We start from the raw sequence: 25,535 nt of genomic DNA, 5'->3' as shown, positions 1-25,535 counted from the left end.
GACAGGGATCCAAGGAACTGTATGAACACTTCATGTACCTCATTAGTCCTCATGATAACCCCATGAAGTATTGCTGCACTATCTAATAAGTTCATTCAACAAAGGAAGAAAATGAGAATAAGAGATGAAAAATAGTTGCTTGAGGTCACCTCAGTCAGGGGAACTGGTATCACTCTTTTAGGGAGAATGTTCCGTGCAGGCTTCCTGACTATGATGGTACTAAGCAGAGTCTTAGAGAAGATGAGGGAAGTAGCCATGCAAATACCTTGAGAGTGATTGTGTTCCTAGCAGAGAAAACAGAAAGATGCATATGCGGGCTGGGTGTGCTGAAGGAGTAACAAGGTGGCCAGTGTCACTGAAGCACAGTGAGTAAGAAGGCAGGGAACAGGACATGAGGTCACGGAGGGACCGGAGGCCGGGTCAACTTGGGAATTTTGTCTTTCACTTTGAGTCAGAAGGAAAGCAACTACTGGAAAGTTTTGAACAGAGGAATGAAATTATTTGACATATTCCTAAAGGATCATTCTGGCTGTTCTATGGAGAAAAAAATGACAGGAGTCAGAGGTGGAGTTTGAAGACTCTTGCAAAACTCCATATTTAAGTTTAGGAGGTGACAGTGGTGGTGCAAAATTTACTGATGGATTATGGAAGAGAGAATTCAACACTGACCCCAAGTTTTTGAGCATAAGCAACTGGCATGCTAGAACTACCATCCTAGGAATGGCAAAGACTAAAGGAAGAAGTGAGTTTTTTCCAGAGGTGGCAGTGGTGGGATTAGGAGCTCTTTATTGTACATGCTTCCTCTGAGGTGCTTATTACACATCCAGGTGGAGATGTCAAGTTGGCAGCTGTGTGTATGAGTCCAGAGTTCAGAGTAGTGTTCTAGGTAGAAGCGTACATAAGGGAAAGAGCAGTATAGTGTTTAAAGCCATGAAACTGGATGCAATTACTTAGTGTAGACAGAGAAGACAATTCAGAACTGAGCTCGGAAAACAGTCCAACATTTAGAGGTTGGGGAAGTGAAGAAAGCAGTGAGAGAGAGTAAGAAGGAGCAAACAGGAGGAAAAGTAGCAAAGTGCTAAGAGGAAGAGTTGTGTGTATCCAACACTGCTCAAAGGTCAAGTAAGGTGAGCAAACTGACCTCTGGCTTTGGCAAGGAGACATTCCTGCTAACTATGAAAAGAGTAGTTTCAGTGGGAGGTATTGAAAGCTCATTTGACTAGTTCAAGAGAAGTCAAAGTATTAGTCGCTCAGTCACGTCTGACTCTTTGCACCCCATGGACTATGGCCCTCCAGGCTTCTCTGTCTGTGGGACTCTGCAGCCAAGAATACTGGAGTAGGTTGCCATTCCCTTTTCCACGGGATCTTTCCAACCCAGGGATCAAACCTGGGTCTCCTGCATTGCAGGCAGATTCTTTACCATCTGAGCCATCAAGAGAGAAAGGAGGTGGAAAAAAAAAAAAGGAGGCACAGTTCTGTCATAAAAGAAAGGGTACTAAAGAATAGCTTAGAAGTGTTAAATGTGGGGTTGGGAAAATTTCTTGGTTCCCTTTTTTAAGAAGGGAAAAATAACCACATGCTTATACGTTATGACGTGCAGGAAGATCTAGAAAAAGGAAAGTTAATGGAAAAGGACAACTACCAGAGCTAAGACCGAACAGAAGAGAGATGATGGGGTGCAGTACACAGGCCAAAAGACTGGCCTTTGGTAGAAAAATGCTTAGCTTATCCCTTCTAAGAGGGGAAAAGACAGGGTCAAGAGGTCCCTCAGTATCCAGGAAGGACTGCTTCCAGGAGCCCCTGAGAGAGCAGCGCCCATGGAAGTGCAAGTCTCTCACACGGCCAAATCCTGCATACATTTGATCCACAGTTGGTTAATGCACAGATGTGGACCCTGCAGATATGGACAGCCAACTATATATGAAAAGCCACAGCTAAGCTATATAAGAAAAGCAATTTAACAGCACACTTGATCATTTACAATCTTTTAAACTCAGCAATTCTGTCTGTAGAAATTTGCCTCTTTAGGAAATAATCATTCTAAATATAAATACTTAACTATAAACATGCTACATTTAAAAGTGAAAAACTGAAGGCATTATAAAAGACCAACAATCATCAGCTACTGCTAGACTTCTTTGGCTTAAAATCCATTTAAGAAAAGATCTTTAAAGTTATATCAAGCAGTAACTCAGAAAAATTTATATCTTATCACTGATACACAATTTAAAACTTAATTAAACCAATTTTAAATATGAAATATATTTTAGGATGTTTCCTATTAACATATTTCACATATTTAGCTTCAGAAGCATAAAACTCTATTTTAAAAGAATAACTAATATTTTTAAAGTTCAACTTCACCAGCCATCAAATAAATGCAAACCAAAAACAACAACAGGATATTTTTTATTTAGAGCATTAGCCGCACCTTTAAGACTTGATTGTAAATGACAGAGGTAGGCTCTGTCACATATTGCTGATAGGATCTAAACTGGTACGGCCTCTCTGGTGGGCAGTTTGACAGCAAGCTTCAAAAGTTTTAATAACATATATACTATTTATCCAAGAAATTCTACTTCAAGGTTTTAACCTAAAGAAATAATAATGGTTCTGCATAAAAAGACGTAGTGCAAGGCCATTAACTGCAATACTGTACAAGACAGGGAACTGAACACACTTCAAAAGTCGAACAATAACTGAGTTAACACACTATATAAAGAATGAAACTCTATTCCTGTTAGGAAACGATGCTATAGAATGATGGCTAAGAACATGAAAAAGTGTTCATTATACAGTATTAAGGGAAACAGATACGTGTATATCATGATTCCATTTTAATCAAAGAAAAAAATATTTCTATGCACAGAAAAGGCTGAAAGTAATCTGTCAAAATGTTAACAATGCTAGTGGCTGCGCTGTAAACATAAGATTGTGAGTGACTTAAGCTTTCTTCTACTTTCTACCTTTCTGTATTTTCTAATTATTCTACAATAAACACCTACTTTACAAATAAGTTAAAAACAGTAATATGGGGAGGAATAGACTCTTATACCAGAACCTGGAGTGTTAGGTCCATGAATCAAGGGAAATTGGAAGTGGTCAAACAGGAGATAGTAAGAGTGAACAACAACATTTTAGGAATCAGAGAACTAAAATGGACTGAAATGGCTGTATTTAACTCAGATGACCATTAATTCTACTATTGTGGCAAGAATTCCTTAGAAGAAATGGAGTAGCTATCACAGACAACAAAAGAGTCCAAAATGCAATCTCAAAAACAGAATGATTTCTGTTCGTTTCCAAGGCAAACCATTCAATATCACAATAATCCAAGTCTATGCCCCAGCAGAAAAGCTGAAGAAGCTGAAATTGAACGGTTCTATGAAGACCTACAAGACCTTCCAGAACTAACACCCAAAAAGATGTTCTTTTCATTACAGGGGACTGGAATGCAAAAGTAGGAAGCCAAAGATCCCTGGAGTAACAGGCAAATTTGGCCTTGGAGTACAGAATGAAGCAGGGCAAAAGCTAATAGAGTTTTGCCAAGAGAACACACTGATCATAGCAAATACCCTCTTCCAACAGTACAAGAGAAGACTCTACACATGGACATCACCAAATGGTCAATACTGAAATCAGACTGATTATATTCTTTGCCAAAATCAGACTAATTATCTTCTTTGCAGCCAAAGATGGAGAAGCTCTATAGTCAGCAAAAACAAGACCAGGAGCTAACTGTGGCTCAGATCATGAATTCCTTATTGCAAAATTCAGACTTAAATTGATGAAAGTAGGGCAAACCACTAGATCATTCAGGTATGACCTAAATCAAATGCCTTACGATTATACAGTAGAAGTGAGAAATAGATTCAGGGGATTAGATTTGATAGACAGAGTGCCTGAGGAACTATGGACAGAGGTTTGTGACATGTACAGGAGGCAGTGATCAAGACCATCCTCAAGAAAAAGAAAAGCAAAAAGGCAAAATGGTTGTCTGAGGAGGCCTTACAAATAGCTGAGAAAAGAAGAGAAGTGAAAGGCAAAGGAGAAAAGGAAAGATATACCCATTTTAAGGCAGAGTTCCAAAGAATAGCAAGGAGAGATAAGAAAGCCTTCCTCAGTGATCAGTGCAAAGAAATAGAGGAAAACAATAGAATGGGAAAGACTAGAGATCTCTTCAAGAAAATTAGAGATATCAAGGGAACATTTCATGCAAAGATAGGTATAATAAGGGACAGAAATGGTATGGATCTAATAGAAGCAGAAGACATTAAGAAGAGATGGCAAGAATACACAGAAGAACTATACAAAAAAGATCTTCATGACCCAGATAATCACAATGGTGATATCACTCACCTAGAGCCAGTCATCCTGGAATGTGAAGTCAAGTGGGCCTTAGGAAGCATCACTACAAACAAAGCTAGTGGAGATGATGGAATACCAGTTGAGCTATTTCTAATCCTAAAAGATGATGCTGTGGAAGTGCTACACTCAATATGTCAGCAAATTTGGAAAACTCAGCAGTGGCTGAGGCTGGAAAAGGTCAGTTTTCATTCCAACCCAAAGAAAGGCAATGCCAAAGAATGCTCAAACTACTACACAACTACACTCATCTCACAGGCTAGCAAAGTAATTAATCCTCAAAATTCTCCAAGCCAGGCTTCAGCAATACATGAACTGTGAATTTCCAGATGTTCAAGCTGAATTTAGAAAAGGCAGAGGAACCAGAGACCAAATTGCCAATCCACTGGATCATCAAAAAAGCCAGAGGGTTCCAGAAAATATCGACTTCTGCTTTACTGACTATGCCAAAGACTTTGACTGTATGGATCACAACAAACTGTGGGAAGTTCTTAAAGGGATGGGAATACCAGACCACCTGACTTGCCTCTTGAGAAATCTGCATGCATGTCAAGAAGCAACAGTTAGAACTGGACATGGAACAACAGACTGGTTCCAAACAGGAAAAGGAGTACGTCAAGGCTGTATATTGTCACCCTGCGTATTTAACTTCTATGCAGAGTACACCATGAGAAATGCTGGGCTGGATGAAGCATTAAGCTGGAATCAAGACTGTCGGGAGAAATATCAATAAGCTCAGATATGCAGATGACACCACCCTTATGGCAGAAAGCAAAGAAAAACTAAAGAGCCTCTTGATGAAAGTGAAAGAGGAGAGTGAAAAGGTTGGTTTAAAGCTCAACATTCAGAAAACAAATCATGGCCTCCAGTCCCATCACTTCATGGCAAATAGATGAAGGAACAGTGGAAACAGTGGCAGACTTTATTTTGGGGGGCTCCAAAATCACAGCTGATGGTGACTGCAGCCATGAAATAAAAAGACACTTACTCCTAGGAAGAAAAGTTATGACCAACCTAGACAGCATATTGAAAAGCAGAGATATTTTGCCAACAAAGGTCCATCTAGTCAAAGCTATGGTTTTTCCAGTAGTCATGTATGGATATGAGAGTTGGACTATAAAGAAAGCTGAGTGCCAAAGAATTAATGCTTTTGAACTGTGGTGTTGGAGAAGACTCTTGAGAGTCCCTTGGACTGCAAGGAGATCCAACCAGTCCATCCTAAAGGAAATCAGTCCTGAATATTCAATGGAAGGACTGATTGAAGCTGAAACTCCAATCCTTTGGCCACTGATGTGAAGAACTGACTCATTTGAAAAGACCTTGATGCTAGGAAAGATTGAAGGCAAGAGGAGAAGGGGACAACAGAGGTTGAGATGCTTGGATGGCATCACCGACTCAATGGACATGAGTTTAAGTAAACACTGGGAGTTGGTGATGGACAAGGAAGCCTGGGTTGCTGCAGTCCATGGGGTCAGAAAGAATCGAACATGACTGAGCGACTAAACTGAACTGAGACTCTTATAATTAGGCATCAAATATAATTTTTAAAACTGTGTCTAATACAGGTACATTTGGGTGGAAGTCATTCAATTTTTAAAATATTGGTTCTTTATGACTATTAGGATAGTTTAAATCTTTCTAAAAAGAAAACCTCCATGGTCAGTAATGCTAGCTGGGTTAAGACTAGGTTGAATTGATTATTTTTCTTCTTGTTCTTGTATCCTTTATATTAAAAGATGGCAGGAGTCCTCTGTTATATGATGACTACAAAGGAATAAATATGTATTTGGATTACTGCATAGAAAGAGGAAATTGCAAAAAAAAAAAAAACTGGACAAATGGTGACTAAGCAGCTGGAGACACAGAATACACATCATTAAATTCATTCTGAGGGTACCAGGTGAGAAGGTTCCATGACTTCATCTTTTTAAAAGCACTGTAATAATCACTACCGTCTCTTATTTAAGAAGAAAGGAACATTTGCATTTATGGTTATCTTCATATTTTAATTTAAATTTCCTAGATCACTAAAAACTGCCTTTCTATCTGCACACTGATGACCAAACTCCTGTCTCCAAACAGTCATTTTGCTCTCTAATTTCAGATCTGTGGCCCACTCTGCACAAATCTGCTGTGTCTGTGGACAAGCTACTTAACCTCTCTGTGTTTCAGTTCTTCACTTAAAAATAAGGACAGTGGTGCCGACCTCACTGATTTTTGAGGAGATTAATGAGTTAACAGAAGTAAAGCACTTAACACATAAAGTAAAGCACTTTACTTAAGTGCTTAAATAAAGCACTTAAGCACTGATAAACATCCAATAAATAGTATTACTCATATTTATTAGTATTATTTTGAACTGTTAGTAATCTCCACAAAGTGCCCTATAATCCAATAAATCCCCAAAAGGTGATAATTTCATGCCTGCATCTTGGTGTTTCTTTTCTAGATCTAATGTAACAGAATTATCCGTTTCCCAAGGGATCCTAACTTAAGTTAGAAATCTTTGTACCACAATACTCTATTCCTCCTTCTCCTTCATCATCTAAAAAATCTTCACACTCCTAGCTCTGAAATCATAGTGACTTCTCTTACTAGACAGTGATTATTTTGGGTACAGGGATTGTATACCTTTACAGAAGTTTACAGAGTTCCTATACTCTTGACATCTAGGAAGAAACCTAGGAAAGATTTTTTCCTGCCTTCAGTTCAGTTCAATTGCTCAGTTATGTCTGACTCTTTGCAACCCCATGACTGCAGCATGCCAGGCCTCCCTGTCCATCACCAACTCCCGGCGATTACTCAAACTCATGTCCATTGAGTCAGTGATGCCATCCAACCATCTCATCCTCTGTCATCCCCTTCTCCTCTTGCCTTCAATTTTCCCAGCATCTGGGTCTTTTCCAATGAGTCAGCTCTTCACATCAGGTGGCCAAAGTATTGGAGTTTCAGCTTCAACATCAGTCCTTCCAATGAATATTCAGGACTCGTCTCCTTTAGGATGGACTGGTCGGATCTCCTTGCAGTCTGAGGAACTCTCAAGAATCTTCTCCAACACCACAGTTCAAAAGCATTAATTCTTCGGCACTCAGCTTTCTTTATTGGAGAAGGAAATGGCAACCCACTCCAGTATTCTTGCCTGGAGAACCCCAGGGATAGGGGAGCCTAGTGGGCTGCTATCTATGGGGTCGCACAGAGTCAGACACGACTGAGCGACTTCCCTTTCACTTTTCACTTTCCTGCATTGGAGAAGGAAATGGCAACCCACTCCAGTATTCTTGCCTGGAGAACCCCAGGGATAGGGGAGCCTAGTGGGCTGCTATCTATGGGGTCGCACAGAGTCAGACACGACTTAAGCGACTTAGCAGCAGCAGCAGCTTTCTTTATAGTCCAACTCTCACATCCATACATGACTACTGGGAAAACACTGCCTTGACTAGATGGACCTTTGTTGGCAAAGTAACGACTCTGCTTTTTAATATGCTGTCTAGGTTGGTGATAACTTTTCTTCCAAGGAGTAAGAGTCTTTTAATTTCATGGCTGCAGTCACCATCTGCAGTGATTTTGAAAAACAAAGTCTGACACTGTTTCCATTGTTTCTTCATCTATTTGCCATGAAGTGATGGGACCAGATGCCATGATCTTTGTCTTCTGAATGTTGAGCTTTAAGCCAACTTTTGCACTCTCCTCTTTCACTTTCAACAAGAGGCTCCTTAGTTCTTCTTCATTTTCTGCCATAAGGGTGGTGTCTTCTGCATATCTAAGCTTATTATATTTCTCCCAACAATCTTGATTCCAGCTTAATGCTTCATCCAGCCCAGCATTTCTCATGATGTACTCTGCATAGAAGTTAAATAAGCAGGGTGACAATATACAGCCTTGACATACTCCTTTTCCTATTTGGAACCAGTCTGTTGTTCCATGTGCAGTTCTAACTGTTGCTTCCTGACCTGCATACAGATTTCTCAAGAGGTCAGTCAGCTGGTCTGGTATTCTCATCTCTTGAAGAATTTTCCACAGTTTATTGTGATCCATACAGTCAAAGGCTTTGGCATAGTCAATAAAGCAGAAATAAATGTTTTCCTGGAACTCTCTTGTTTTTTCAAATATCCAGCAGATGCTGGCAATTTGATCTCTGGTTCCTCTGCCTTTCCTGCCTTAGCACTCAATAAATGCATCTTTTGTGTATGTACACACATACATCTATTACTTACAGACATATATTACTCACTCTCTCTCCCTTACAGTTTTTGCCTGATCATAATATTTCAGAAGTATATAATTATTCAGGAAATAAATTATGAAAGCAGATCTTAAGAAAAGTTTTAGATTTCATCTGATTAATTTTTAATACTGATGAGATTGTGGGAAACCTCTCTCACACAATATTGGTAGTAGGATAAATTGATACAACTCTAAGAACAGACTTTAAGAGTCACAAAATTTTTCATTGCACTTACCTAAATAACTCTATAAATTCACAAAAGAAACAAAATTATTTGCACAAAAATATTCATTATTATTTTAATTTCAATGGAAATAACATGAAAACCAATCTAAGTAATGAATTATAGTTTTGAAATCTCAATGGACTAGTATAGAGCTATTAAGGTTATTCTATTAACTACAGAAGTAAAAATAGATGCTGTTTTTAAAAACTATATTTATGCCATTTTATAATTATATAAAAACTATATATATATGTACTAAAAATACAACTGGAATTTATATTTTTGAATGATTTCTGGTACAAAAATAAATGTTCTATAAAAGGCAATTTTAATCAGATGAATATATAAGACATTCAACTATAAATTAAGATTACAAAATATCAAATACCTTTGGGTAAACCTCAAATATGGTATATAGTCTATTACAGCAGGAAGGTTGCCATCCAATCTTTCTCCCTTTAGGCAGAAGCTAAGACAACAGACAATAAATATATTAATACATAAAAATTTAAATCGCAGTGTTATAAACAATCTCTTGATAGAAACATTTGTTTCATCAATGATAAAAAAATGAATTTTTTATTTGTAATTTAAATGTGGCTTGTTATAATCACCTCAATAAAGACAATTCTACCTTCAATATTGAGGGCTTACAAAAATAAATAACACTATTACATACACACATCATACAAAAGTAAAGTTTACTGAGAAGTCTGTATGAATACTATTTATATAGTTCATTTTATCGTGGTCTTTATTAGACTTCAAAGACGTCACTGGAGTATTTCATATAAAGAGTTGTTATTCTCATTTACATAGAAATTCTCAGGTGACACTGAATATTTCCTAAGAAAGTCTGACTAATTAGAAAAATCTTCATATATGAACTACTACCTTTTGGTTCCTCTGGGAAGTTATCCTGCTAACATACTCTAATATATTAACATCAAGGGTACAGGATGTATTTTTCCAGACTTGAATAAGGAGAAAATCAAAGTGGCCACGTATGGGCTTTCCTTCATTTTCAAAACATTACTAATGTGTCAGTAAGATATTTGCTTTCTACACAATATCAATGGGCTACAACAAACCGAGAGTTTATATTATTATCCCAGTTTTGTTTTCAACCAAAAAATAATTGTAACGGATTTAGACAGAGCCAGCAGCATACGGTAAAAAGTTAACACCCTTAGAGAAATCATGAAGACAGCCTTCATGCTGTATTCACCATGTTCATCCCAAACAATTAAGTTAGTTAACCTAATCCCACTTTATCAAATTTCAAATAGAGGAAAGTTATAAAGAGAAAAGTATTTTAAAAAGGAAGTGACTTATTAGAAAAAAGTAACATGAGTGAAACTAAGGAACTTAAGGAATTGACTGAATTAACCCTTCCTCAGTTAATTTCTTAAGTTTAAGACAGTCTCTTTTTCGAGAGCATTATTTTTTAGTTCAAGACCTAAAAGCAGATTTTTAAGTTTTATGCTTATTTGTTAACAGTGAATTTTTAAGTGATACATTTCAATGAAAATAAATCCTTAATTCTCAGGTTTGAATTCTTATTATAGACAAATCTCTTACTTTTAGTACAATGTAAAATCTGAGATCAATAAATGAAATGCAGAAGGATGCTCCCAACAACCTACGGAGAACTTAGAATGTCCATTTTCAGTACTTACAATCTTAGTTTGGAATCAACTCACCGTGTTGATAATAAAAGCAAATATTAACAAAGTTTTTAGTACTCCAGAAACAAAATAAGAAACATAAGCCATCTAAGACAGAATGTCAAGATCCTCTTTATCTCACCACATGAGAAAATGAAAATCTTTCTGGCTATGAATCAATATTAGTACATTTTTAATTTTAAAACAGTAGTGGAAAAATACTAAGAGATACGATCTAAAACCTTCCTTCAGTGCTACCAGAATATATGATTTTTCTGGTCGGCGGGGATGTGGTCCAAGCTTTCTTTTTCCCAAGCCAGAAAGCAAATAAGTTTCGTCAGTTAATTCCTTAAGTTTAAGACAGCCTCTTTTTTTAGAGCAAACCTATTTATAAAACTGATCTCATTATAAAGGGAAAAACACAAATCAAATCAATATCCAACTGCATGCTTTACTTAGAAAACTGAAAGAAAAGAATGATAAGCAGAATCTATTATGAGGTAGAATAATTTTAAATCAGAATACATACAGTTAGATGAAGTACCTGAAATCAATAGCATTGAGTCCAAGGAGCATGCCAGCAAGCATATTTGCTTCCTCACCCAAGACAATTGCTCCATCTTCATAAAATCTCCTAAAAAATGAAATGGGTGAATATGTATTAAAAACAGACTGAAGCTTCAGCTACAGGAATCAGTTAAAGTCCAAGCTAGAGTAGAAAGAACTAAAATTTATTTAATTTGTCAAAACAAGAACATACCTATATCACTTAAATCGTGCACATACTTAGCAGAATAAAAAAAAGCTGAAATTGTAACAAGGAAAAAAGTCATTCTAAGTGTTTATATCTCTCTTAAAAAGAATCTTCAAAGTGACTCCTTTAGTAGGCCTACAGTGTCTAGCATTTTTCCAAGACTGAAGCAATATATATGTAAACTGAAAGGTGGTAAACACTCATTTAAACTGGTCTCCTTTCAAAACTATGTAGATTATTTTCTGTTAATATACACAGAACAAACACAAACATACATTTTTTTTCTGTAATTCCAAAGGTTATTAACCAAACTAAGAACTAGGAAGATGTGATTAATAGTAATTTATGCTAACGTTGTCACCCTGCTTATTTAACTTCTATGCAGAGTATATCATGAGAAATGCTGGACTGGAAGAAACACAAGCTGGAATCAAGATTGCCGGGAGAAATATCAATAACCTCAGATATGCAGATGACACCACCCTTATGGCAGAGAGTGAAGAGGAGCTAAAAAGCCTCTAGATGAAAGTGAAAGAGGAGAGTGAAAAAGTTGGCTTAAAGCTCAACATTCAGAAAACGAAGATCATCGCATCCAGGCCCATCACTTCATGGGAAATAGATGGGGAAACAGTGGAAACAGTGTCAGAGTTTATTTTGGGGGGCTCTAAAATCACTGCAGATGGTGATTGCAGCCATGAAATTAAAAGACGCTTACTCCTTGGAAGAAAAGTTATGACCAACCTAGACAGCATATTCAAAAGCAGAGACATTACTTTGCCGACTAAGGTCCAGCTAGTCAAGGTTATGGTTTTTCCCGTGGTCATGTATGGATGTGAGAGTTGGACTGTGAAGAAGGCTGAGCGCCAAAGAATTGATGCTTTTGAACTATGGTGTTGGAGAAGACTCTTGAGAGTCCCTTGGACTACAAGGAGATCCAACCAGTCTATTCTGAAGGAGATCAACCCTGGGATTTCTTTGGAAGGAATGATACTAAAGCTGAAGTTCCAGTACTTTGGCCACCTCATGCGAAGAGTTGACTCATTGGAAAAGACTCTGATGCTGGGAGGGATTGGGGGCAGGAGGAGAAGGGGACGACAGAGGATGAGATGGCTGGATGGCATCACTGACTCAATGGACGTGAGTCTGAGTGAACTCCGGGAGATGGTGATGAACAGGGAGGCCTGGCGTGCTGCAATTCATGAGGTCGCAAAGAGTTGGACACGACTGAGTAACTGAACTGAACTGAACTGATGCCAACCTTTAACATTACAATACTAATAGGGCAGATGGGCTACCTAGGTGGCTGCATACAAAAAAGAAAGTGCTCACTGTGACTCTGACAAAATGTAAATATGAATCTATCTTTGTTAATTCTTGTAAAGCCTTCTGTTTTGGTTAATGTTAATTTTTATAATATTAAAGTTTATTTTTAAATATTTAAAATAAATATTTTGAAAAAATATCATTTAATATGGGCTTAAGGTATTTTTCCACAAAAGAATCTAAAGATTATTGAATTCATTTTCAAATAGTATCAAAAACTTGCTTATGTTCAGTAACAAGGATAATAAAATTGTTATAACTCTTTATGTTACACAATGGCAAGGAACACCACTCTATAATCCCACTAGCTAAAAGGAAAGCATCTGAGTAAATGAAATTCGTCTTGCTCTTTTCCATATTCTTGAGCTTATAAAGCAGAGAAGGCAATGGCAACCCACTCCAGTACTCTTGCCTGGAAAATCCCATGGATGGAGGGGCCTGGGGTTGCTGTCTTCGGGGTGGCACAGAGTCGGACACAACTGAAGCAACTTAGCAGCAGCAGCAGAGCTTATATAGACTGCATATAAAGCCTATATTCTTATATTACTATCATCAATTTTGAATAGTCCACAGTTTACCAAATACTTTTATAATTATATTGTTTGATACTTGCAAAGCTGATGAAATAAATACAGAAGCAATTGTCATTCATTTCAATTTCATTACCAAGAAGAGAGACAGGTTTAAACAGTTTGCCCAAGATGATGTTGATAAACTTATCAAGGAAGAAAACCAATTTTTACTTAAGTTCTACATCTTTTCTACTGAACCATGATACTTCCTGTAAAATAAAAATGTTTAAAGAGAATTTAACCTCTGTTATGGTCTCTAAGAAATTTTACATGAATAAAAAGTACAAAGGAAAATATAACTATTTACCCTCTGACAGATGTAAGGATACAAACAAACGTGATGGGAAGACTAGCTTGGATTAGATGCTCTTTCTTGGAACTATGTAAAGTTACATTTCTTGAAAATGCAAATGAATAGTTACCATTTACATAAAGAGAAAAACTTAAAGTTTCAGCCTAACAAAGATCAGTAAAATAAATGGTAGAAATTCCTACATGTTCAACTGAGGTGTTCCACAAAATGGTAAAGATATTTAGACAAAACTAATCCCAAAGAAAGGCAATGCCAAAGAATGCTCAAACTACCGCACAATTGCACTCATCTCACATGCTAGTAAAGTAATGCTCAAAATTCTCCAAGCAAGGCTTCAACAATACGTGAACCATGAACTTCCTGATGTTCAGGCTGGTTTTAGAAAAGGCAGAGGAACTAGAGATCAAATTGCCAACATCCGCTAGATCATGGAAAAAGCAAGAGAGTTCCAGAAAAACATCTATTTCTGCTTTATTGACTATGCCAAAGCCTTTGACTGTATGGATCACAATAAACTGTGGAAAATTCTGAGAGAGATGGGAATACCAGACCATCTGACCTGCTTCTTGAGAAATCTGTATGCAGGTCAGGAAGCAACAGTTAGAACTGGACATGGAACAACACACTGGTTCCAACTAGGAAAAGGAGTACATCAAGGCTGTATATTGTCACCCTGCTTATTTAACTTCTATGCAGAGTACATCATGAGAAATGCTGGACTGGAAGAAACACAAGCTGGAATCAAGATTGCCGAGAGAAATATCAATAACCTCAGATATGCAGATGACACCACCCTTATGGCAGAAAGTGAAGAGGAACTCAAAAGCTTCTTGATGAAAGTGAAAGAGGAGAGTGAAAAAGTTGGCTTAAAGCTCAACATTCAGAAAGCGAAGATCATGGCATCCAGTCCCATCACTTCATGGGAAATAGATGGGGAAACAGTGGAAACAGTGGCTGACTTTACTTTTGGGGGCTCCAAAATCACTGCAGATGGTGATTGCAGCCATGAAATTAAAAGACGCTTACTCCTTGGAAGAAAAGTTATGACCAACCTAGATAGTATATTCAAAAGCAGAGACACTACTGTGCCGACTAAGGTCCGGCTAGTCAAGGCTATGGTTTTTCCTGTGGTCATGTACGGATGTGAGAGTTGGACTGTGAAGAAGGCTGAGCGCTGAAGAATTGATGCTTTTGAACTGTGGCGTTGGAGAAGACTCTTGAGAGTCCCTTGGACTACAAGGAGATCCAACCAGTCCATTCTGAAGGAGATCAACCCTGAGATTTCAGCTAAAGCTGAAACTCCAGTACTTTGGCCACCTCATGTGAAGAGTTGACTCACTGGAAAAGACTCTGATGCTGGGAGGGATTGAGGACAGGAGGAGAAGGGGACGACAGAGGATGAGATGGCTAGATGGCATCACAGACTCGATGGACGTGAGTCTGAGTGAACTCCGGGAGATGGTGATGGATAGGGAGGCCTGGTGTGCTGCAATTCATGGGGTCACAAAGAGTCAGACACGACTGAGCGGCTGAACTGAACTGAACTGAAACATCTGAGATTTTGTCACTGCCTCAATGGCTACATTGGCTGTTGACAGAATATTTGATTAACTCCTTGAAGAACTATGATTCCAATGGTTCTAGACCACCACTTCCTACAGGACACATGCATTTATTCTGGCATTTGACATCAGCGATCACCCATAATTCCCAGTACTTCCCTATATGAGAATAGGTCTATTTTTATTTGCCACCTTGAGCTCATCATGTTTAAAAGTACATTCCAAGAGTCACATCAAAACTATTTTTGCTTGCTTTCCAACGTTAATATTATACTAGGAACTAATGAAAAATACCTAAAACAAAGATTAAATGGTTTTAGAGCCATTTTTAAGCAAGCTTAAAGGTAATTTATATACCCTATGTTTTATATATCATTTTTGTTTTACTGAGTTTTTCCGGCCTTTGTTTTACTATTGATTTTTTAAGCTAACCTAGGGGCTTCCCTGATAGCTCAGTTGGTAAAGAATCCACCTGCAAGGCAGGAGACCCCGACTTGATTCCCGCAGGCAGGACCATCTGCTGGAGAAGGGAAAGGCTACCCACTCCAGTATTCTGACCTAGAGAATTCCATGGACTACAGTCCACGGGGCTGCAAAGAGTCGGACACGACTGAGTGACTTTCACTGTCACTGTCATATAATACACTAAATGTGAAATCAATTAATTCCACTTAAAACCATATCTGAAATATAATATTACATAGACCTGATTTAACATGCCTTTACTGTAGCAGACGGGAGGGGAGGACAAACAGAAGAGGAAAGGCTAGTTAAGAGAACTGCCCATTGTATGTTGAACTTTTCACTATTAGATCTGATTAAGAAAATAAATAAATGCACTTAAAGAAATCTATCAACATTTAGGTTTCATTTATAATATGCTATTGCTATTTTATGTCACTTGACATTTGATATACTATCATTTAATCAAAGATACAAGTCATCCATGTGTATTAAAGAGGCAGAAGCTATTACAAAAAACTGTTTTATTCCCTTAATCAAGCCAATATATCAATAATTCTGACTGAAATTTTGATTTTTGTTATCAATATTTTCAAAGACTTCTAAAGACTGTAAACTTTCAATCTCTTCATTTTACCTCACAGAAAAATTGGAACATTAATAAAGCTTGCTTATATAACCAAGGTTATGTAACCAATGAGCCAAGAGTAAAAGCTAAGATGACTAATAATAGTAAGGTATACACTAAAAAAAAAATTCCCTTTTGTTTAAAATATTTTTTGTTCTAAGGAAAATATTTTTATGAGAAGGATCTAAACCAAAACAGCATATTGGCTTGCAAAAATGGATTATAAATATTGAAAGTAGCAACATGAAAAATAAGTTTAAAACTTCTATCTAAAGAGTTATATGTTCGACTGTATCTTTCAAGTTTTGTGTTTTAGAAACAAAGGAAAATTGTCAGCAACTATTTGATATTACTGTGATCTGTAAGAAAAGTCCCCACTTTCTATCAGGTGTACTCTTTCCAATTATTTGCATGTTGACTAGAAAAATACTAGACACTAGAAAGGTACTTAAAATAACACTCAAATAAGAATAATAATCTTTTTCTCAACACATATAATTTAATTCCAACTGAAATACGTCTACAATGCCATCTTTAGTGCTTATTCTAAAGGACTATTTTAAAACCTTTCAGGTATTTCAGTAACAAATATCCTTTGGATGGGAAGTGAACCACCAGAATAGATGATGTTGATACTGAACAATACCATGCTTCAAAATTTATTTTGAGAGTCATAAGTTATTCTATATACTAAAAGTGCAATACTCAAATATGAGAAAGCTTATTTTATAAGCCAAAGAAATTCCATTATCAATATCTTGTTCTCTTCCTCAGTTTAGTCTTTATTTAAGAAGCTTGAAGTGGGGGTAGATAAGATTCTCCCTCATGACATACAAAACAAATTATAGCATTACAAAGAAATGTGTTTTAGACCTATTCTATTCAACGACAAGCTGAATCAGAAAGAAAAGATAGCCAAAAAAGTCAATCTCCAAACAGTCTTGCTAAGAATGTAAGATTCTCTATTTTATCAACAAATAAATCATGTAGCAAGAACTGTGTTATGTATGAGAGATAAAATGATAAAGAAGGTAAACATGACCCCTCTTTATGAAACTTACAGTCTAGGGGAGAGGACAGGCAATAAACAGAAGAAAGAGACAATCAGAGATGGCAAGCAGTATAAAATAAGGAACTAGGTTGTTGAGGTGGAGAAAAAGTAAAGATGAATCCAACTTTGAAGAAGGGCATTAGGAAAGATATTCTCAAGTAAGTGTTTATTCTGGGACCTTGGGCCAAAGAAGTCTGAAAACAGGGCTTTGGAGGCCATATAACATTAACAATTGTGAACATGTACTGAGCGCCAGGCATAGTTATAAGTGCTTTACATGAATTATCTTGCTTAACTTCAACAATTTTTATGCCACAGAGGGAGTAAGAAATTTACCCATGATTCCACAGCTAGAAAGTGGTGAAACCAGGATCTGACTCCAGGAAATGTGTTTGCAGAGCCTGCTGGCTAAAGTAATGAGAAAGCATTTCAATGTTTAACGGAGGAATTGACAGGATCCCTTTTACAATACTTTTTAAGAAGACTGGCTGGATGCTGGGTGGTCACTGGCAGAGGGGAAACTGGAATCTCAGTCGGGAGGCTAACAAGGGAGGATATAGGCAAGAGATGAGAGAGGTACACATTACTACTGCAGCCATAATGATAAAAGTAAACGGGTAGCTTCGAAATAGATTCTGGAAATAGGCAAAAGACTTGCTAATGGAATGGCTGTAATGAATGAAGGAGAAAAAGGAATCAAATATGAATTTAGATTTTTACTTCATCGGCCATTTAGGTAAGGCAATGAAATGACTTTCAAGAATGGGGTGAACAGGGTTAGACAGGAGAAGAATCAAGAAATCTGAACTAGAGATTTAAATGTGGTGTCATGACCACCCAGGTGGTACTTAAAACTCCAGAGATACAATAAGATATCACATCACACTGGTCAGAATGGCCATCATTTAAAAAAAAAAAAAAGTCTACAAACAATAAATGCTGGAGAGGAAGTGGAGAAAAGGGAAAAACCCTCTTGCATTGTCGGTGGGAATGTAAATTGATACAACCACTATGGAAGAAGTATGGAGATACCTTAAAAAAACTAGGAATAAAACTACCATATGACCCAACAATTCTACTATTGGGCATATACTCTGAAGAAACCATAACTAGAAAAGACACACGTATCCCAATGTTCACTGCAGCACTATTTATAAAAGTTGGTACATGCAAGCAACCTAGATGTCCATCAACAGATGAACAGATAAAGAAGCTGTGGTACACATATACAATGGAATATTACTCAGTCAGAAAAAGGAATGCTTTTGAGTCAGTTCTAATAAGGTGGATGAACCTAGAGCCTATTAAACAGAGTCAAGTAAGTCAGAAAGAGAAAACAAATACCATATATTACCACATATATATGGAATCTAGAAGGATGGTACTGATGAACCTATTTGCAGGGCAGCAAAAATGGAGAAGGCAGTGGCACCCCACTCCAGTACTCTTGCCTGGAAAATCCCATGGACGGAGGAGCCTGGTAGGCTGTAGTCCATGGGGTCGCTAAGAGTCGGACACGACTGAGCGATTTCACTTTCACTTTTCACTTGCATGCATTGGAGAAGGAAATGGCAACCCACTCCAGTGTTCTTGCCTAGAGAATCTCAGGGACAGGGGAGCCTGGTGGGCTGCCATCTATGGGGTCACACAGAGTCAGACACGACTGAAGCAACTTAGCAGCAGCAGTAGCAGTAGCAGCAATGGAGATGCATGAAGTGTTCCCTTGGTATCTCTAATTTTCTTGAAGAGATCTCTAGTCTTTCTCATTTTGTTGTCTTCCTCTATTTCTTTGCATTGATCACTGAGGAAGGCTTTCTTATCTCTCCTTGCTATTCTTTGGACCTCTGCATTCAGATGCTTGTATCTTTCCTTTTCTCTTCTTTTCACAGCTATTTGTAAGGCCTCCTCAGACAGCCATTTTGCTTTTTGCATTTCTTTTCCATGGGGATGGTCTTGATTCCTGTCTCCTGTACAATGTCACGAACCTCCATTCATAGTTCATCAGGCACTCTATCAGATCTAGTCCCTTAAATCCATTTCTCACTTGCACTGTATAATCATAAGGGATTTGATTGAGGTCATACCTGAATGGTCTAGTGGTTTTCACTACTTTTTTCAATTTAAGTCTGAATTTGGCAATAAGCAGTTCATGATCTGAGCCACAGTCAGCTCCTGGTCTTATCTTTGCTGACTGCATAGAGCTTCTCTATCTTTCTCTGCAAAGAATATAATCACTCTGATTTTGGGGTTGACCATCTGGTGATGTCCATGTATAGAGTCTTCTCTTGTGTTGTTGGAAGAGGGTGTTTGCTATGACCAGCGCATTCTCTTGGCAAACTCTATTAGTCTTTGCCCTGCTTCATTCCATACTCCAAGGCCAAATTTGCCTGTTACTCCAGATGTTTCTTGACTTCCTACTTTTGCATTCCAGCTCCCTATAATGAAAAGGACATCTTTTTTGGGCGTTAGTTCTAAAAGGTCTTGTAGGTCTTCACAGCAGAAGACATTACTTTGCCAACAAAGGTCCGTCTAGTCAAGGCTATGGTTTTTCCAGTGGTCACATATGGATGTCAGAGTTGGACTGTGAAGAAAACTGAGCGCCGAATAATTGATGCTTTTTAACTGTGGTGTTGGAGAAGACTCTTGAGAGTCCCTTGGACTGCAAGGAGATCCAACCAGTCCATCCTAAAGGAGATCAGTCTTGGGTGTTCATTGGAAGGACTGATGCTGAAGCTGAAACTCCAATACTTTGCCCACCTCATGCAAAGAGTTGACTCATTGGAAAAGACCCTGATGCCGGGAGGGATTGGGGGCAGGAGGAGAAGGGAACGAAAGAGGATGAGATGGCTGGATGGCATCACCAACTTGATGGACATGGGTTTGGGTAAACTCCAGGAGTTGGTGATGGACAGGGAGGCCTGGTGTGCTGCAATTCATGGGGTCGCAAAGAGTTGGACACGACTGAGCAACTGAACTGAACTGAATGGAAATGCAGATGCAGAAAACAGACTTATGGACGTGGGGTCAGGGGAAAGAGGGGATGGGATGAATGGACAGAGTAGTATGGAAACATATACACTTTATGTAAAATAGATAGTGGGAATTTGCTGAATGACTCAGGGAACTTAAAGTGGGGTCTGTGACAACCTAGAAGGTGGGATGGGATGGGAGGTGGAAGGGAGGTTCAGGAGAGAGGGGACATTATGTATACCTATGGCTGATTTGTACTGTGTATTGCATAAACCCACACAATATTGTGAAGCAATTAGCCTTCAATTAAAAATAAATTTTTTAAAAAATCTCCAGAGACAAGTGCAGTTGTGAGGAGAGAAAGAACAGCAGACAACAGAAGACTGAGCACAGAGAATACTGACACAAAGAAGCTGTGAACAGCAAAAGAAGCCTGAGAAGGAGCGAGTATAGAGGGAGACAGAAAAGCCAGGAGTGTTATGTAGGTAAAAAAACAAAGAGGTTTTCCAAGAAGGAAGAAGGTTTCAACTCTTTCAGCTGGACTGTGGAGTACAATGGGGACAGAGAGATGTTCATTACACTTGGGTAGCTTGTGCATTATTGGTTTTCTTTTAAAAATCATCTTTGGTGGAGTGGTAGAGGCAGAGGCCAGACAAGGATGAAGAGTGACTCTGAGGAAAGGAGATGACAAGAATGTGTATTTCCACTGTTTTCTCATCTATCTGCCATGAAGTGATGGGACCAGATGCCATGATCTTAGTTTTCTGAATGTTGAGCTTTAAGCCAACTTTTTCACTCTCCTCTTTCACTTTCATCAAAAAGCTTCTCCACTTTCTTTCTTAATTGTGGTGTCATCTGCATATCTGAGGTTATTGATATTTCTCCCAGCAACCTTGATTCCAGCTTGTGCTTCCTCCAGCCCAGCATTTTTCATGAAGTACTCTACATATAAGTTAAATAAGCAGGGTGACAATATACAGTCTTGACGTACTCCTTTCCCAATTAGTCTGTTGTTCCATGTCCAGTTTTAACTGTTGCCTCTTGACCTGCATACAGATTTCTCAAGAGGCAGGTAAGGTGGTCTGGTATTCCCATCTCTTTCAGAATTTTCCACAGTTTATTGTGATCCTCACAGTCAAAGGCTTTGGCACAGTCAATAAAGCAGAAATAGATGTTTTTCTGGAATTCTCTTGCTTTTTTGATGACCCAACGGATGTAGGCAACACCTAAGCAAAGATACTGTCATCTGTACCAGCTAGTCAGCTAAAACAATGTGTCACATTAAAGACCCAGATTTTCTCAAAATCCAAAATGTCAAACATGCCATCAGGACATGCAAATTAAGATTTTAGATATATGATTTCTGTGTATACACGCCTAATTTTCTGTCAAAACTGGCCTACAGTCACTCTCTTCCTTCAGAAACATGATTAACAAGGTAGAAATATGTATGGTAATTTAAGTGTCAAAGTCAGTGCTGCCTGATAGAACCTTCTGCCATGAAGCACTGTTTTGCATCCGTGCTGTCCAATTTGGTAGCCATGAACCACAAACGGCCAGTGAACACCTAAAGTGTGATAAAGCAACTAAAGAACTGATTCAGTAATTTAATTTCTATTTTAATTTACTCAGTGGCATGTGGCTAGTGGCTACTATACTGAACAATACATATGTAGGATACTGAAATTATTTAATATTTTCATTTACAAATACTTTTGAAATGGAAAAAAAGTGATTGCTTTAACAAAAGCCTTAAATGTAGATTAGCAGGGCAGAGCTGAGTGGGCATGACTGTTGTCCTTATATGAACCTTTTCTCTGTCATCATAAAGTGAAAGTCAATCAGTCATGTCTGACTCATTGCAACCCCATGGACTTTACAGTCCATGAAATTCTCCAGGCCAGAATACTGGAATGAGTAGCCCTTCCCTTCTCCAGGAAGAATCGTCATAAAAAGTTAATAAAAATCCTGTTTTGCACAATGTACCATCTCACAAATCTATACAGCCTAAGGAGAACATTGGTATAGACTGCCCCAAAAACACAACTGAGCAATCATTAATTATATAAGAATTAAAGAAGTGAATAAAATAAATGTTGTGGTGTGGAAAGAGGAAGAAAGCAATAGGAAAAGTCTGTGGTGAGAATGAAACTTCAAGTGCTGAAAAAGTAAGAATCAAAACTTTTCAGAAAAAAAGATATTCCAGGCATAATGAGGCCTGAAAAGGTAAACCAAGGTGGAAGTATGTTTAGTTGAAAAACTATTTCCCTGAGAAGACAGTGGACTTATCTGAAACATATAAAAAGGGGAAATAAAATAGGTGAGGACTTGAAAAACAAATAAGTCTTTATTCTATTTTTACTTCTAAGTCTTCAGGTGACTCTCTTAGTATATATTTGAAAATTAAAAGGACTTTTAAACCTGGTTGTTTTGAAGTCTCTCAGAGCTGTAGAGATGTATTCAGACAAATGTTTTTCCATGAGTGCTACTCTGATCCAGGCTCTACCCTAAAAGGAAGAAGAAAGAATCAAACATAAAGAAAAAATTAGAAATTAAAAATTTTTGTGTTCACTATGTCATCAAAAATATAAGCATTTTAACATGCAAAGAATAACTCACTCAAAATGTGTATTTGATAAGATGAGATAAATTTTAATTATATATAGTATATACTTTGTTTCTCCAAAGGTGTAGGGTAGAGCATGTCCAATTAATTTTCTAGTTTCTGAAGGGACAGAACCATCAAAATTGAGTTACTTGGGTTAGAGACTCCTTGTGAATTACATAAGGAAATCACAAGACTCATCTCTTTACTTCAGTGTCCAAATCAACACACTAATTGAAATGAGTCCCCTTATAAAACAAGAGGAAAGAGTCCATTCTCATTAATAAAAATAATCCTCACACCACTTGTTTAGTCTTTCCAGAAGGAAGTTTACACAACAAACAGTGAACCAAATTTCATTATTTATCATTTATCCAAATCATGAGTCACTGAATTTGGTGCCTCCAGAGCATTCTAAAAGATATTACCAGAAATTTAAACCAGAAAAAGCAAAAATACAACAAAAAATATCCCAGAAGCATATCCTAGAATAAAATGACAGAAATACACAATTCTAACAAAATATGAATAATCTTACTTTTGAAAAGGGGTAACAGCATTCAGTAGTTGGGACTAGTCAGTAAAGTTTTCTTCATAAGCCAAAACATTTATTCTGAACTTTTTGTTTAGAATGAAAGAATACTCATTAGTGAGAATTTTATAATCCTATTATGTTCATTTCACTCAACCCTTTCACACCTCTCCAGAAAAATCTATTAAGATTGACTATATAAAAAATCAAACCACTGTAATAGTAGCTAAGAATAAAGTGAAACTAACCGATATGATGGTCAACTACCAGTATAGAAAAAAAGCATTGAAATGCCTACACTTACAGAAATATCTACAGTTCTAGTGATTTCCTCAAACTGTTGGACAGGAAGGATTGAAAACAAGTTAATCCAGACAGTGGCAAAACCTGGCAGGCTAGAAACTGCTGTACTGTTTGGAAATAAAGGAATGACATGGGCGTGGCTTAGCACGCCAGTCAATCTGACCACCAACCTCAAAACCCCTTAGCTTGCCCTTGTGCTCAGTCAACTGCTTCTGCTGAGTGAGCCTAGGGGAACCTACAGTTAGTTGTAACTGATTGGAACAGAGGAAGGGAAGAGGCACACAACAGCCCTCAGTCTCAAGTTTCTTAAAATTTCATCGAAAAGACAGACTAGCAGTAGTGGCTTAAATCAAAAAGCTACATCCTCACACAGAAGCAGGGAAAGTTGCCCTGGAGAGAAAGTGTGCTATTGTTAGATAAGAAAGGAGGGGAAAAGCCTTGCTTCCTGATTTATCCATTTCAAGCCATACAAAGCTGGGCTGCACCTAGTTTCCTGTCTTTGGATGTTGTGCAATTCTGTTACACTGTTGTAATATTTGGTGCTGATTTTTAACGGTTTCTTTTCTTTCAACAAAAGCAACAGAATATTTAAAGCTTGTTGGAATCATCAACAGGGAAAAGCTGAAAAGCAGGTATAAGATTTTAGACTGCATCAGTTAGGTAATGGTGAACCACTGTTGGTTGTTGTTATTGTTTGGGAGACACAAATATTAGCCTGTTTGCCACTAAAGGTTTTTGGAAAAAAAATTAATAAAAGTAGTCAACACTCCTGAAGAATGTAATTAATAAAAGCTTGCCTCTGTATTAGACACATTAAGATATTTAACCCTCCTGAGAACTGTGTCAGTTACAATACCGTCCCTACCTTACTATATGAGGAAACAAAACAGACACAACGAGAAGGCAGGGGACTCATCTCACCACCAAACTGACCAACCTAATAGAATTACTGTCCATACCCCCTACCTTCCCTGTTTCAGGGGGTGGACTGCAACTGTGTAAGAGAATAAAAAGACGAATCACAGAGTGGACAAAATATCTGCATTATATGTAACTGACAAAAGACTCTCGTCTGTAAAATGCAAAGAATTCTTACAAATCTGTAAGAAAAATAAGTCCATTTAAAAATGGGCTGTAAGGGGACGAGTTTAAACCAGAGAGTCAATTTCTTTAGCAGACATCAGAATACTTAGTTTTCTTCCTTTCTGTGTTAGTTTTTATAAGTGGCATTTTTCAAAGAATTTGCCCATTTCATTTAAATTTTTTAATTTACAGGTGTGATGTTATTCATACCTTCTAGGGATTTTTAATGTTTGTACAGTCTGTGGGGTTTACACTTCTTCATTACAGATATGGGTAATTTATAACCTCTCTTTTTTTCCTTCTAGTAGCCTTGCTAGAAACTTATCAGTTATATTAATCTTTTTTAAAACACCAATGTCTGGTTTTGTTGATTTTCTTATAGTGTACAATTGTTTATATGAACTTTTATTCTTCATTACTTCTTTCCTCCTACTTTGGGTTTATTACTTTTTTAAAAAGTTTCTTGAGATGAAAGCTTTGATAACCGATTTTCTGCCTTTTTCTTAAAATATATAAAAGCCTACTTAAACTTATCTATTCTCCTTTAACTACAATTTTTATATATTTTCATTATCATTACTAAGTATGTTTTCATTTCATGTGCAATTTCTTTTTTCATTCGTGAGTTATTTAGAAATTCTTCTCAACTTCAACTTATATAAGCCTAGTTAACTCTTTGTTATGGATTCTACTGTGGTTAGAAAACATTATATTTGTTTATATCTCAATCCTCCGAAATGTACTGATGTGCAATACAACTTAGCAAACTATCGATTATTGTAAAGCTCATTAAGACTGAATATTTTGTAGTTTCCTATTTTGATTTTCTTATATACTCCAGTTCTCTAGTATTAATCTTTATTTATATCTTCTTCATAGTATAATTACTTAATA

At 37.4% G+C, this 25,535-nt stretch overlaps 1 protein-coding gene across 5 annotated transcripts in view; it reads right to left on the bottom strand.

Moving 5' to 3' along the window:
* RUNDC3B (RUN domain containing 3B) overlaps nucleotides 1–25,535 on the bottom strand; it is a 173,122-nt gene that overhangs the window by 70,593 nt on the left and 76,994 nt on the right. For all 5 annotated transcript variants that reach the window (XM_069587703.1, XM_069587705.1, XM_069587704.1 and 2 more), the window contains 3 exons: nucleotides 22,540–22,625; nucleotides 11,028–11,117; nucleotides 9,205–9,285 (listed from right to left, as the gene is read on the bottom strand). In XM_069587703.1, coding sequence (XP_069443804.1) covers nucleotides 9,205–9,285; nucleotides 11,028–11,117; nucleotides 22,540–22,625 — 257 coding nt within the window. The remainder of the gene's footprint in view (nucleotides 1–9,204; nucleotides 9,286–11,027; nucleotides 11,118–22,539; nucleotides 22,626–25,535) is intronic.

This window comes from Ovis canadensis, chromosome 4 (genome assembly GCF_042477335.2).
Source record: "Ovis canadensis isolate MfBH-ARS-UI-01 breed Bighorn chromosome 4, ARS-UI_OviCan_v2, whole genome shotgun sequence".
Lineage (NCBI taxonomy): Eukaryota > Metazoa > Chordata > Mammalia > Artiodactyla > Bovidae > Ovis > Ovis canadensis.
Note: the sequence above shows the minus strand (reverse complement) of the source record. Positions and strands in the feature narration are given on the sequence as shown.